This window comes from Gopherus flavomarginatus, chromosome 6 (assembly GCF_025201925.1).
Source record: "Gopherus flavomarginatus isolate rGopFla2 chromosome 6, rGopFla2.mat.asm, whole genome shotgun sequence".
In the NCBI taxonomy this organism is placed as follows: Eukaryota; Metazoa; Chordata; order Testudines; family Testudinidae; genus Gopherus; species Gopherus flavomarginatus.
Genome location: NC_066622.1, coordinates 2,040,369 through 2,055,616, shown reverse-complemented (window position 1 = coordinate 2,055,616; position 15,248 = coordinate 2,040,369). Strand labels below are relative to the sequence as shown.

At 41.4% G+C, this 15,248-nt stretch overlaps 3 protein-coding genes across 5 annotated transcripts in view; 2 read left to right on the top strand and 1 right to left on the bottom strand.

Annotated features, from left to right (window-relative positions):
* Positions 1 to 10,829, top strand: part of ACOX2 (acyl-CoA oxidase 2) — a 29,220-nt gene extending 18,391 nt beyond the window's left edge. For 2 of the 3 annotated variants that reach the window (XM_050957367.1, XM_050957368.1), the window contains exons 12-15: positions 705 to 810; positions 4,043 to 4,260; positions 8,024 to 8,156; positions 10,155 to 10,829. In XM_050957367.1, the coding sequence (XP_050813324.1) occupies positions 705 to 810; positions 4,043 to 4,260; positions 8,024 to 8,156; positions 10,155 to 10,217 (520 nt within the window). In that variant the 3' untranslated portion in view covers positions 10,218 to 10,829. Of the gene's footprint in view, positions 1 to 704; positions 811 to 4,042; positions 4,261 to 8,023; positions 8,157 to 10,154 lie in introns of those variants that run through there. The other variant, XM_050957369.1, reaches the window with a different exon arrangement.
* The window catches only part of LOC127053211 (uncharacterized), a 361,256-nt gene that overhangs the window by 29,687 nt on the left and 316,321 nt on the right, over positions 1 to 15,248 (top strand). The window lies entirely within an intron of this gene.
* Positions 12,436 to 15,126, bottom strand: KCTD6 (potassium channel tetramerization domain containing 6). Its single transcript, XM_050957540.1, has 2 exons — positions 14,984 to 15,126; positions 12,436 to 13,808 (listed from the first exon to the last, which is right to left on the bottom strand). Exons 1-2 carry the CDS (start codon positions 15,008 to 15,010, stop codon positions 13,122 to 13,124), a joined length of 714 nt encoding a protein of 237 aa, XP_050813497.1. The 5' UTR covers positions 15,011 to 15,126; the 3' UTR covers positions 12,436 to 13,121.

Sequence of the window (15,248 nt, the reverse complement as noted above, 5' to 3'; positions counted from 1 at the left end):
GTCACCAAATGGAATCTCTGTCATCCAGAGAGATTGCTGGGCAATTTAACTCTGTGCCATTCTAAACGTTGCCAAGAAAAATAAAACATCAGATGCTTAAGAAACTAATTCCTTCTCCAAATGGTCTGTGTAGCACAATGGAGCTCCAATTCGGATTCTAGCCATCGAGTCCTACAACAAATTAATAGTAATGATACAAGTCCACACATACATAGGTTATACACATTTATAGATCAAGTGATGTTGCGGGTCTCTGGAACCCAGGACAACGCAGCAAGCCAAATCCTCCTCCTGTTTACACCAACGTAAATGCAGAGTACCTCCCCTGAAGTCACCGTAAAGTCATACTGTAGTACATTAGAACAGTATCTGACCCCGTGTACTGAAGGCAGCAGTGTCGGAGACCAGTTGTAAATACTGTCACCATTTCTTTAAATTCATTGCTCTCTCTCACATGAATCCCAGCTAAAGAGAGATGTGAGCTGCTGTGGGTGGAGTTGATGAGTTGCCCGAGTACTTTTCTCTGACTTGTGGTTAGATGGTTTCAGTTTCCATGGCCAAAGCTCTTTGCCTTCAGGGTACCTGAAATGCAATTCATTTAAAATACTCACTTCAGACATGTCTTTTTGACATGGTGGGTACGTAGAGTGGTGAACAGAGTGTGTGTTTATAGACACGTGCAATAGAAATAATTTTCTTCCCAGGCTCCTCGGAAATGCAGCAACCAAGCTACAGGGTTTGGTTCAGTCAGGAGCTGAACAGCATGAGGCATGGAACCAGTGCACAGTACAGCTTGTACAGGCTGCGAAGGTTAGTACAAATCCAGTATTCATTAGCCCTACTAGGTATGGCTGACAACAGACAACAGGAACCCATGGTCAGCTTACACAGATTTAGTAACATTCCCAATTATTTACTCTTTGTATGACAGAAGCACCTATTCCATTCCATACAGCTTATACCTAGAGCTCCCAGCTGAGATCAGAGCCCCATTGTGCTAGGCACAGAACAAAACAGTGAGACACATTTCCTGTCCCAAAGAGGTTACAGTCAAGAAAACAAGAGGCATGAGGGGAAACAGAATCCAGAGAGGTTAAGCGACTCACTCATCATCACACATCAGCCAGTAGCAGAGGAACTGGCTCTCAGTTCTGTTCTCTCTTCACTGAAATGCATCACAAATCACCATTTAACTCAATTGCCATTGAAAATGTTCATTCATTTCCTTTTGAATTCAGTGCTAGAATCAGAAAAAGTTGGAGGGTCATTGGGCAAAATTTACCTCAATGTAAGTTTATTGAAGTCTCTTAGAGTAACGGCCAGGGTGAATTAGGCCTATTATTTCCTTTTTAGCTTTAAAAGGTATTTCTACTACCAAAAAACAGGAACAGTGATAAGTCTGATACTGTAATTTCCACCTTAAGAGGAGGAAATGGAATAAATAAAATCAATTTAGCGAGACCCAAAAATGACAGTATATCCTGATGAAACTGAGGTGGGAACTAAGGCAGGCAAAATATACATTCCTCAAACTGAAATTTGCCGAGACAGAGTTAACACCCTCTACACTTCAGCTCTTTAATGGAGCACACCAGGGGAACCATTAGAGAAACCTCATTCAAGGGGGAAATGAAAAGACTTGGAATTTCATTACAGCTCTAGTAGGCAACAGATAAAAATAAGTTACCTGCAAAGTTTCAAACTTTGCTGCAATCATGTTAAAAATAAAGTTATCCTCTTGTTCACTTTTTATCTGACGGAGAATGTTTTTGAAAACAAAGATCTATAGCTCATTTGTTTTACTAAAATTAAAGAGTTTAAAATCTAATTTCTTCTGAAATGTGCACTTATAAGTTCAGCTTCAGCCTGAGACTGTCCAAATTAAACTGGAGGAAGTATAGCTCCCTCACAGGGGTTGTGTATAAAGGAAACTGACCACTCAACTGCAGCTGCATTGCTTAGATGTCCCCTTAAACTGGAAACTGCACCCAGTGTGTTTAATCCAGCAGCCAAAGTTCACAACAGCGCAAGTGCTTTCCATCAGGAAAATACCAACCAGTGCTTCGAAAACATTAGAGAGGTTTTTCCTCTCCGACTAATCGCACTTTCAAAAGAAACAGTGCACTATGATCTTCCAGGTCAACGTAATCTTTCAAAAGCAGAAGTAAGTAAATCCACTCTGAGCAATATTGGCTCTCTCTAATGGCATTACAGTCCAGCCAGCTGCCCAATGTATGTGTTTTCACCTTTCTGGTAGATGGAAGAGCTGCAGGCAGCCTCAGTGGAGCAGGGTATTCAGCATGGCTAAGTAAAAAAGTGCAGCATTTATTATTAGGGATGGTTGAAAAATTGGAATTCTTTTCTGTGAAACAGTTTGAATGGAACAAAAAGTTTTTTTAGTTAGAAGTTTTCCAAAAAATTCAATGAATCAATTTGATACATTTCAAATGGAAAGAAATTGAAATAAAAGCTTCCATTTTGGAGCCTGCCCTCTCCTCTCCTGACCCCCAGAGAAACGGATCAGGGACAATAAAAAAAAATTTTCATTCAGCCTTTTCTGTGCACAAATCTGGATTGCAGGCTTGATCCTCCACTCATTCAAATCAATGACTGAACACCGCCAACCCACTGATTTCCCTGGTCCAGGATCTTGGAGGCAGGCAGGCGGGCGGGGATTGGAGAAATGGCCCATGCGTCATAAATAAGGGCCAGGAATGCCCTTCCAACTGTGGAATAGAAGTTCAGTTAGCAGAGAGACAGACAGACAGAATTTGACCAGGATTTGTAAATAAACAAAACACTGATTAAAGAATGAGGAGTACTTGTGGCACCTTAGAGACTAACAAATTTATTTGAGCATAAGCTTTCGTGGGCTACAGCCCACTTCATCGGATGCATGGAGCGAAAAATACAGTAGGAAGATCTATAAACACAGAGAACATGAAACATATCTTCTGTGTCCTTCACGTCTTTTGTTCTGTTTGTACAGCACTGAGTGCACAGAGTCCTGGCCCAGGACTAGGGCTCCTAGGCACTATAGTAATATGAATAATCAATCATTGTTAATTGGAAAGATGCACATTCATTTGTCGCTCCCTGAAGAAAGACTGAAGTCTCCTTAGCTCTGAGCTCCTGGGAAGGTTGAGTGCTGCATGCTGCTCCAGTGCGACATCTGCAGTTGAATGGATTTGCTTTCCCCTCTCAGTCCACACTGACAATATTTTGAATAAGAGTAAGCCAAGTCTGGAAGCACTTTTCTAATCTTTATCACAGTGGTTCTCAAAGGGTGGGTTGTGACCCCGTTTTAATGGGGTTGCTAGGGCTGGCATTAGACTTGCTGGGGCCAAAGCCAGAGCCCCATCACCCAGGGCTCGGGCCAAAGACGAAGCCCAAAGGCATTAGCCCTGAGCAGTGGGGCTCAGGTTACAGGCTCTCCCGCCGGGGGCTGAAACTTTTGGGCTTCGGCTTTGCCCCCTCCTGCCCAGGACAGTGAGGCTCAGGCTTCGGTCCCCGCTTCTGGGCTCATGGAGTAATTTTCATTGTCAGAAGGGGGTGGCAGTGCAATGAAGTTTGAGAACCCTGCTTATCACTATCACAGTGGTGATTATTACTGTCCCCTCTTCTCTTCAATACAGGGCCAGCTTTAGGCCAATTCCCCTGATTCCCTGGAATCAGGCCCCACGCCTTAAGCGCCTTTTTAATTTTTAAAATTTTTTTACATACCTGTCTTCGGCGGCACTTTGGCGGCGGGGGGTCCGGAGCAAGTGAAGGACCCCTCACCACTGAGGTGCCGCCAAAGACCCGGACCGCCACCAGGTATTCAAATCAGGACCCACAGCTCCTAAAGCCAATCCTGCTTCCATACTGTAGAAGTCAAACATGAATGTGAATGGCCTAACCAGAATAAAAACTGGTAGAAAATGGCCAGTGAAAATGAAAGGTTTTATATCCTTTGCTGGAAGGCTTAGGTCACTCAGCATAGCCCTTATCACTGGAGACATTTATGAGGATGCATTCATAGTTGCATGTAACTCTTTTCTAGGCTCACTGCCACTACATTGTTGTGAAAAACTTCATAGACACAGTGGAGAAACTTAGAAATGAGGCTGAAATCCAGAAGATTGTGAAACACCTTTGTGACCTTTTTGCATTACATGGTATCTTCTCAAACACGGGAGATTTCCTGTATGCTGGGTACATATCTGGGGACCAAATGGACATGGTGACTGCATCCTACCTGGACCTACTCGCTGTCATTCGGTGAGCTATGATAGCATAAGAAAGTTAGACAGCAGCTTTCCCTCTACGTCCCACAAGAGGGGGGAAATGATGTTAAATAACTGTTAAGGATAGTTAAGTGTGTCACCATCACCAAGCCTGATGGGATATCAGGTTTACATTTGTATACAAGGCCTATGTGCAAGCTTTATTTTTACAGTTAAACAGATTTAAACCCTTAGAGGTCTGAAAAAACAACACGTCTCAGGATTTCATAAATTGCCTGCTTTTAAATACCTTCGTTTTATCATTAAAATGTTACTACCAATTAAAGGTAATGTTTCAGGTACTTTAAATTCAGCATTTCAATTTAAAAAGAGTTGCATGCACATAAGACTTTTCTCACACAGACAACAGTCAACTAATTCTTCCTTGGCTTGAGATATTTCTCTGCGGTGACTGGATTGCAAACAATGTGGCATTGGGCTATTGCATGAGAAGCACAAAATAAAACAAAAATTAAACCGACCACATGTGACAGTGCAAAATGTAATTTGTTACCTTAACGGTGCAAAGTTAGATTTCAGAAATGGTTGTAAATGTAATAATCTAAGAGGTTATTAGCAACACAAGCACGAAATTTTTAAGTACAATTTTACCCTGACTGTGGCTTTAAATTATACTATTTAGAGAAAAACGATATACTTAAACTAGGAAGTTAAATAGCAACCATGCAGAATGTCTTGTAGCTTTTAAACATCCAGTAGTACATGCTAACATAAATAAAATAACCCTTGACCCATTGAATACTTTTTGCCATTTTACAAGATTTCTTAGGTTGTTTCAAAGTCATGTTTGGTTATAATCAGAAAAGATGAGAAGTTTTTCAGCCATGACTTTTAAACAAAAACAAAAATTAATCACCGAGTCATTTCTCAGATAACACAGTAAATTAATCCCTTACAACGTTTAAAAAGCTGTTTTCACATAGGATTTACTTTTCATAATAGAGCACTGCAATTTAAATATTCAATTTCATTGGGACTTTAGACTAAATTGTGAGCTAATTGGGATTTTGCACACAATAATAAGAATACTCCCTACACAATGGACTAGAAAATAGCAATTGAGGCAGCACATATTTTTACTAGAATTTCTCAACCAGGATTCAAAAGGTAGCAAACCTAAACTGAATTTTCAAAAGACCTTAGCCGATGGAACGAATAGTCAAAGATACTTCTGAGGTCAAGAATTTAACAGGACTCAAGAAAGGAGTGCCCATTTCTAATGGATAATGAAAACATGCATGGAGTCAATATTTAGGATTAAAATGAAAACAACCAAGAGTTTGAAAGGGATACAAACACTCCAGCTTTGGGACATGAGACCATCTCATTGACAGGGGCTCGGAAGAAACTTCCCATATGAGCAGGTTGTGACAGGTTTCCCTCCGGGTGCCAGTTGGAACTGGGGTATCACTGAGCCCGCCTGACCCACCAGACTGGGCTCCCTTTAACTGGACTGCTGTGACAAGCTGCAGACCTGCTCCTGATCTCCCTCTTTCACCTGCACACATACAGGTAGGGACAGATCCAGCTGTTGTAACATGCAAACAGGCATTCTGACTAGCCCCTGCAGGGGAAGGCTTCATCTAAGGAACTGTCTAGATACTGAAGTGCACATCCCGCTCTGGAGCACAAACCCAAGGTATGCCATCCTGTGCTGTACAGAGAACTGTACACCGTAAGCTCATGAAATTCACTCCCTTCCTCAATGTGGGGAGAGCTATGCAACAGTTTTTTGCCCCCTATTTATGAATTCCACACACTGGGTTAAGACAAAACAACTTTATTAACTACAAAAGGTAGATTTTAAGTGATTATGAAGAATAGCAAACAGAGCAAAGTAGATTAACTAGCAAATGAAACAAACATGCAAGCTAAGCTTAATGTACTAAAGAAACTGGTTATAACTAGCAAATTCTCACCCTAAATGTTGTTTTAGGCAGATTGCAGAGGTTATTGAAGGCCAGCTGCTCTTGCTTGCAGCTTCAAACTCCATGTATTTCTTTCAAAGGCCAGACACCTTCTAGCCTGGGTTCAGTCCTTTCTTCCCCAGTTCAGTCGGAGGTGATTATAGTAGTCATCTTGGGTGGGGAGACAGTGAAGAATGAACCACGTTGAGGTCACTCCCCTGCCTTAAATAGGTTTTGCATATAGCAAAACTTAGTTTCCAAACTTAGTTCCCATGCCAGTCAGTGAAAACACACTGGTATTCCAAGATAGATTCCAGCACCAGGTGACTTGATTACATGACCCTACAGCCATAACTCAAAGGCTGGTTGTAACATCCTCAGGAAGACTTCCCAGGAAGGTGTGAGATTAGCATCTTCTAAGACCTATTGTTCTTCCTAATGGCCCTTTCCAGCCAGCAATCTAGACTGATTGCATTCTGTCTAGTGCACGTTCCCCAGGTGTACACACATTTGTAATAGCTGCACAGACAATATTCCGAACTTCAGATACAGAAATGATACATGCATACAAATAGGATAATCATATTCAGTAAATCATAACCTTTCCAATGATCTCACATGACCCATCTTGCATAAAATACATCTTAGTTATGTCATAATCACTTCATAATCTCTATGAAAAATATGGAGACGTAGCGTCACAGGTTATTTCAGAACTACCTACTACAGTGTTTCATGCAGCTGGTACTGGCTATTGTCAGAGGCCAAGATTCAGCCAAGTATTTAAACACCTCATCGCTGGTGACTACTCAGGTGCTTAAAGTCAAGCATATGCTTAAATGCGTTTCTGAATCAGGGTCAGAGATAGGATACTGGACTAGATAACCCATTGGCCTGTAATTAATTATGTTTATCTCAATATACTGCAAGCTCTGTTGTCCTGAGGAAGCCCTAACACGTGTAGATTTTTTGACATTTTGAAACCAACATGGTATTTCACCTATTGCTTAGTTCTTTGTTTATATGACGACATTATCCAGTGCTTGTTAAGACTCTGGTTTTTTAAGGAGCTTTTCTAACAAGTAAACATAATCTGGAGGCATATTATTGTAATTCCACTTTAATTTCCTCCATTTATTTTTCAAAGGCACTAAAAGCAGAACATTTTGTGAATGAAATAAACTGTCATTTATTTAGTTATTTTAAAAAATAAATCCTCTAACAAACTTTATTTTTTTAAAATTAGTAATGCTCTTTAAAGGCTTTCTAAGATTAAATCTCTTAGATAACTATTTTACCAGTGGCAACAGCATGAAGCAGTGAATTTCTAATGCAATGATTAAGATTTGCGCTTCGTTAAAATGACGAGTGTCACTGCTTTTGATTGTGTGGTAGCAGGATGCAACTGCCGTGTGAAATACCATCTCAGTGTGAAAAAATACCCCTGTACCGAGGGCCTGCACAAACCTAGGAACCACTTAAGCCCACCCTAAGACACAAGCTGCAGGGCCTGCTGATTAAGTGTTCCACATAAGATTCAATCCTGAGTCAGGGACAAATCCACAGAGGTGCCAAGCACCTTCAACTGCCATTGACCCCAAGGAGAGATGAGATGGCTCAGCACATTGGACAATCTGCCTTTCACAAAGTAAGATATATTGGACAATAATCTCTCAAAAACCAGGAACATTCCTAAAATCACCAGGTTTCTTCACACTGCAGTAAATACCTAATGGCAAATATGAAATTATGTTTTCTCCCATTCGGCCCCAGCAAAGTGGTAAGGATTTCATTAACCCTGCAGTGAGTGCGGTCCATTTGCTTCTCTAGGAATGATGCAGTGCCTCTAGTGGATGCTTTCGACTTCACCGATGAAAGTTTGAATTCTGCGCTTGGCAGTTACGACGGACATGTCTACCAACGGCTTTACGAGTGGGCTCAAAAGTCACCAACCAACAAACAGGTACGGACCGTGGGCTACTGCCACGGAATGTGGAGAGTCAGGGCCCTGCACACTCACTTCCTGCTATTCACCATGACTCTCAGCCATCCAGTAGACCAGAAGGTTTATTAGAAGATAAGAACACAGTCCGAAGCAGGGCTTGTAGGTACACTCAGGACCCCTCAGCCAGATCCCTCTTGGGGGGCAAGGAACTGAGACCCCAGACTTGGGGTTCCCTGCATCTTCCCTGCCAGCCCAAAACTGAAAGAAACCCCTCCAGCCGACTCCCTCCCCTCGGCTCCTCCTCTCGCCTTTGTCCAATTTCCTGGGCAGAGATGTCACCAGTCCCCACCCTTCTCCTGGCTCAGGTATCGTCCCTCAAATAAAGTCATCCCCTGCTCTCCCAGCCCCCATGCAGACAGTCCCAGTAAAACTAGACGGCATTCCCAGGTCAATCCGCCCCACTCCTTACTACGTCACACCAGGTCAATCCACCCCACTCCCTACTGCGTCACAGCTACAAACTACCAGCACCTACGCATTAGCCTAGGCACACATTATTTTGACATATAACATTCAAGGCTGAAGAATGGAAAACAGCCAGGAGAAAGCAAGTGGACTGACAGGTTGGAATTTTGAGGCCAAAAGGTAAAAATCACAGTGTGTTCCTTGGAATGGAGTATTGAATTGTGCCAATTACATGCATGGCTCAGAATCTGAGAGTTTAATGACTGAGGCCCTGCTCGAGCAATCAGCTCCCTGTGGATGGATCTCTACTGACATCAGTGGGGCACTGCACAGCCACAAGTCTGTCCATAGAGAGCTGCTAGAGCAGGACATCAGAACCATGTCTGCCCTTGTTCCATGTGCAGAACAACCAGTAAGAACCGTGGTTTGGTGCTGGTGTGGTAATTGGAACCTTAGAAGTTTAGACCTGTTTGTTCAATGAATTCAATGTTCACAGAAGGCACTGGCCTGACACTGCTGGAGCTGAAATCCAGTTTAACCACATAACAGGTACAGCATAGTAGCACCACTGCTACTGTGCCAGTCTGCCACTGCCCTTTTCTGAAGGGAATGCCCTGTAAGTGGGGACAGGGTTTGCTCGGGCCTGTTCATTCCTTGGCCGGTTCAGCAGAGGCCTACTAGTACCATTTAAAATGGTGTCTTGTCATGAGCCCTGCTGCAACAAGACCACCCTGAAACCCATCAGATGGTCTTTCAGTCATTAGTGACCAGGACCGGAACTGAACAGGCAGTCTAGAGGCCGGGGCACTATCGCCTATTACAGTAGCCAGAGCTGTCCAGCCCTCTGGCTGGAACATTTTTGTTTTTAATTTGTTTATCGCTCTGAACTACCACTGTGAAAAGGCAAACAACATGCACAAAACCTATATATGTACAATTTAACACCATGGAAAGATATGATAGTTACACACTCTGCATTAACAGGCGGCATATTCACAGGTACTTTTATCACTACTTATCAATAAGTATGTTCTTCTTATAGTATGCTTAAGCAGTAGAAGGTATAAGTTTTAAACAAGGTAACCTCCCCTTTCCCCCACCCACACATTCTATTCTCAGCACACTGCCTTCATTTCTAACATCACATTAAAGGTGAATTAACATCACTGTTCACGTTACACTGGGTTTTCTTGCTTAATTTAAAAACACAGCTCACCTACTTGAACAAGATTTTACCTTAGTACTTTTCCCAGCAAACCAAGCACCACTAGCAAATTTTACAAATGAATGCACAATTTGAATTTTGCCTTCGGTGAATATTCAAGTTAAAAAAGTGCTTTTCGAAATTAAATGCTTTGCATCCTCATTTGGATGAGCAGCGCTGCATATTAACAATGTAGGGGGATCCCAGGTCCTGGGTTGGGGGGCATTACACACTACTGTAGCATATTCTTTAAAAGTTACACTTCAAAGAGCATTCCGAGTTATTTAGAAATCGTTGTTCCCCCTTAGTCACTGCTGATACCTTTCTATACTCTCCCGCTTCCACAGGTGAGCCAGGCCTATGCAAGATACCTGAAACCACTTTTTCAGAGTGCTCTGTCAAAACTATAAAGATCAACAGCTGTTTGGGACATAGACAACATCTTCTTTGGTTCCATGTATGGTGCACTAGCTAGCACACTGCCAGTGTTTTATAAATAATCAAAGAGTAACACAGAACAGTTGACTGTACTGTCTGCAAACATCAACTGGAATTCTTAGTCATTTACATTTAAGAATGGAAGGAAGCCAATCAGTTTTCATCTATGTCCATGGTTAAGCAGAGTTCCATTAGGAACTTAACTAATTTTTTTTTTAAAAGTATGTTCACAGTAGCTGCTGAAGCTGCCTTATTTAGCAATCCAATTCTCAATGTTTTATTACATTCAGGTTAAAAATAATTACTTTCTTGCTGCCTGAGACATAAGTTTGCTGAGCTCATAAAATGCCTTGCACAGAATCAAGGAACTTAAGTTAACAAAAGTAATGTAAAGTCACAGCCAGAGGTTCTAAAACCAGCTGCTTAGATTAAAAGCTCTGTTAAAATGTGAACTCTTTGGGACAGGGGACAGAATTCCTTCTTGTATCTTGTTGAGCAGTAAGCACTATCTGCACTTAAATTTAACCAGTCAAAACTCACACAGTATGTGCCAGCTTCACCTTGTGAAAATGATCTGTTATGATGAAAGCAGCAAAGAATCCTGTGGCACCTTATAGACTAACAGACGTTTTGGAGCATGAGCTTTCGTGGGTGAATACCCACTTCTTCAGATGCATGTTATGATGAAAGCTTCTGATACCCTTTCTGTAAACTCCAGCCTCCAACAGGAGTGTGTGATTTAGGGTTTGCTTATTAAATGGATCTGTGGTTCTCAAGTAGAAAGGACAGATATCTTCTATTTGGTGATTAAACCAAGCATTACATTGCAAATTAATGAAGAAATGCTGTGAAGTACTTATTTCAGGATTTTCTTGTACTGTTGCAAACAAACTATTTTACAGGGGTCATATATTGGGTTTCGCTTGGCAAGAAACAGAAGCAGCTTGCTGGAGCTTCCTCAGTTCGACCTAATAGCAGCCTTTTCCTATTTGAATAAAATAAAAATCACTTAGTGCTCACAAACAAAACAGAACCAAACAATCCCCTTAGCACCAATAAAAAGGGGGGTAAAGATATGACCAAAGAAAAACATGGCGCTGAGAAAGGTCTCCATGGTCAGAGAATTGTGAATGAGCCAACCTGAATAAGCAGTGCATACCCACTGCCAATTCCATGAACTTTAAGGGTATATTTACACTGCAACAACACACCTGTGACTGCCCCATGTCAGCTGACCCGGGTTTGCAGGAGCATAGACGTTCCAGCTGAGCCTGCAGCCTGGGCTCGTGGACTCCCTTCCTTTGCAGAGTCCTAGAACCCAAGCATGGACATCTACACTGCAATTTTGTAGCCCCATAGCACAATCGTGGTGAGTCAGCTGGCATGGACCAGGCATGGGTATTTTATTGCAGTGTAGACATACCCTAAGTCCGACCAAAAAGCTGCTAAAGTGGTAGCCCAGGCTCTCTCTGACCATACCCGGGATGCTGGCGTCCATACTGGCCAGCTCAGCTAGACCAGGTGAATAGGAAGTTTGTATACCTAGAGATGATTGTGAATTATTGAAAGCAGACAGAAACATTACAACCTAGAAAGAGAAGTAAGCAGAATTGCACTGGCCTAGTCACTGAAAGCAGATACCAAGTTTATTTATTTCAGTGTTTTCTAACTTTGATTCCTGCTTGTTAGTATTTTTTATGAATAATTCTACAGAATGCATAAAAGAGGCAGGAGAAGTGTCTAGGGAACTGGCAGATAAGAATGAGGAGCCAGAGTCCCATCGACTTCAACAAAAGCAGCCCTGCACAGGGTGATGAGAGCTCCGAGACGTGCTGGCAATTGATTTGATGAATATTTTGAAACTGGATAATGTTTCCCACCAGGTTCTAGATGTACCCTGGATTAGCATCTTTTAACTGGCATTAGTCCTTTCCAGCTTCCCATTACTCAAAACATATAGCTTCCCCTCTGAATTTTCAATATGGAAATTATCCCTATTGGAAATTGGAAATTTCCCTATTGGAAATACGATGCTACAATGTCCATTAAGTTGAATGTTAAGAGTGAGCTAATATTCCTATGCACCAGAATAGGGAAAGTAGGAGCCTGGCCAGTTTCACTTTCCTGTATTGATATATCTTACTCCCCCGTTTTGCTTAGAATAAATTAGGAGAAGATAAAAAATACAACTTATTTCCATATTTGACATTTTATTAGCTTCTTGCTGGCAGGCATTACATTTGGGAATAATATTGCACCGGGCATTAAAAGTATGAATTCTACCACAGGGATATTTTGCATTCAGACTCTCATATAAATATTTCTACTCACACTTTCATGGCTACAGATAACATTTGGTTGCTTGATTTATATGCATAGAAAAACAGTCGTCATAACTGTAAAAGTACTTTAAAAGGGTAGGATTTGTTTTCCTAAAATATTACAATACTGTTAAATGATTTAGAAACTAGGTTAGTTTACATGATGCTAGCATTTCCTCCATCTGCATCTTAAATCCTGTTTGTTCTTTATTCCCAGTGTTTTAGCATTAAATGGATTACAGACCATTTAAATAAGTGAATTTAGCACTTTAGGTCGAAAGAGCTGACATAAAATTTCTTACCATACTGATTTTTAAGACTCTTTCTTTAAAAAAAGGTGTCTTAACAGTGTGAACAGGCACATGCATATCTTTTTCTGAACAAGACAAAACAGATCTGCTAGAGCATGTAACTTCTCCAGTCCTTAATAGTTATTAAAAAATAGTCTCATAAAAAAAGCCCATGCTGTTGCTTTAGTCAAAACCAGATTCCCTCAGGTATGCTGTTCCCGGAAGTTGCATGTAACCACTGAAATGGCATCTGTGGAGTCATACATCAGTCATCCGTTTTCCGTGCCAGTCTACAGAAAGTCCAGTTGTGCTCCACTGTATTTTCATTGGCCCGCTCGCTCATATGGTGAACTCTTGTATTTCTGATAGTGAAACCTTGTTTTGTAATGTACTCCATCAGATGGACTCTGAGGGAAACTTCCTGGTGGTAATCACATGGCCCAAAAGTAAAGGAAACTTGGCAGTCTCTTGTGTCCATCATGTGCTTATTCCACTTGGTAAAGTGGTTTGAAATGCCTTCCAGTAACGCATGGACCTTAGTTGTAATGGTTAACTGTGTTATGATTACTGCCACTGGATTGGAATATTTGGAAAGTTTCCGTGTGCTGGACAACTCCACTACTTCCTCAAAGGTATCCACAGGATACAAAGGCTTGGGGTCATTAAGACACTGGATTAGGGGTTCAATTTGATAAAAATCTGCTTCTTTTCGAAGCAAGTCAAATTCCTTGAAGTCCAGGGGCAAAGTCAACTCTGAAGTCCGTAAAAAATTAAGAACATACCGGAAAAGTGGTCCATCTCGGTCAATGAAGTAATTGCCCTGAGAGTCGCGGGCAGTGGGGAAGTCTCCCCCGAACATGGCCCCAAGCATTGAATCAGGATATCTTGTCAGAGTGGTGAGGGATGTTGTATACAAGTGTCCACCCACATTTATTGTGACTGGATCAGTCATCTAGAAAGAAAGAAATTCCAGAGTTTAATCAAACTACCATGAGAGATTTCTTCTCTCCAACACGTGGCAGTTGCTGTCAGAAAGCTGCCAGCCCTAGAAAGAATTGCAATTGTTCAGTCTGAAACCTACCAATGGGGTTATGCAGGAATAAATTCAAGAAACCAAGCCATAATCCACACCTGGCAACTTGTAAAGCACTTTGAAGATATGCTTTCTAAGTATTAACTAAAGCCCAGAGCTCAATGTCAAATAACTATTTCATCCTCTGCAAAGTAAATATTTTCTCCATTTTACAGATGAAGAGACTGATGCACAGCGTAAGTGATTTATCCAAGGTACGAGTCAGAATTTCACCTCTGGCTCCTTGCTTTCACAATATCCCTCTTACTCAAGAAGGAGCTAGCTGAGCAGGTACAAAACCTCTTCCCAGAAAAAATGAAAGGACATAATGGAATTTTACATCTAGGACCAAGAGCTTCCATTCAAAGGTGCAGCTAGGGGACATCATAAAGAAAACTATCAGGCAAACAGTATGCTGCGTAGAGGAGGGTCCAGAGTAGTAGAGCTAGCCTGTAGCTACAGCATCCAGACCACACCCTAAAAAGGCAGGGAGAAAAAGGACACGGCACCATCCTGGGCACTGATTCTGACAATCAGGGCTGAGGGCCAGCCGGATAGGCAGACAGACAACAGGGAACAGGATGTTTAGAGAAAGAGGTGAGAAGGAAAAGTAAGAGGTATGTGTCTAGTTTTGTTATGAAAGATGAAGTTTAAGAAGCAAGAATATTTTTCCAAATAAAATGACAGCAAAGTAATTAAAGGAGCAGGAAGGGAGAACATATTTTTTTCAACTTTGTATACCAGAAAGGTGGCTTTCCAGCCCATCATCAAATTGTATCTTTTTAGAAGAAATGTAGCCCTTTTCTTGCTGTTGTTTTAAATAATTTCTACTATTTGGCTGAAGATTAAGAACATGAACTGTCCCAATACACAATATAAAATGAAACACTTATTAAAAACAAACCTATTTGCTTATATTATTTATACTAAGTTCATTGTCTTCACTCAACATTAAACCCTGGGTATATACACAAGGCCAAGAGATTCGACATAAAAATCTGGAAAGCCTAATTCTATTTTTCAGCATGCACTTAGCTTTATATTGGATCACTTACCATATATCCCCAGTCTCCATTATCCATCTGTTCTGTTGTTTGATCTATGGCAGTCTGAGTTTAATTGAAGGTTGCTAGGAGAACACACAATTCACCTTCCTATTCCCCTCTGCAGGTTGGGGGGAAAACAAAAAACAACACATGTGACAGACTGTAAGTACTTACAAGAACAAGAACAGAATGTTTCTAATCAAAAAGACAGACTTGTGCCATAAACCAGTTTCTTGCATTCAACTCCAAAGCCCCTACAGTACAGGCATTTAAC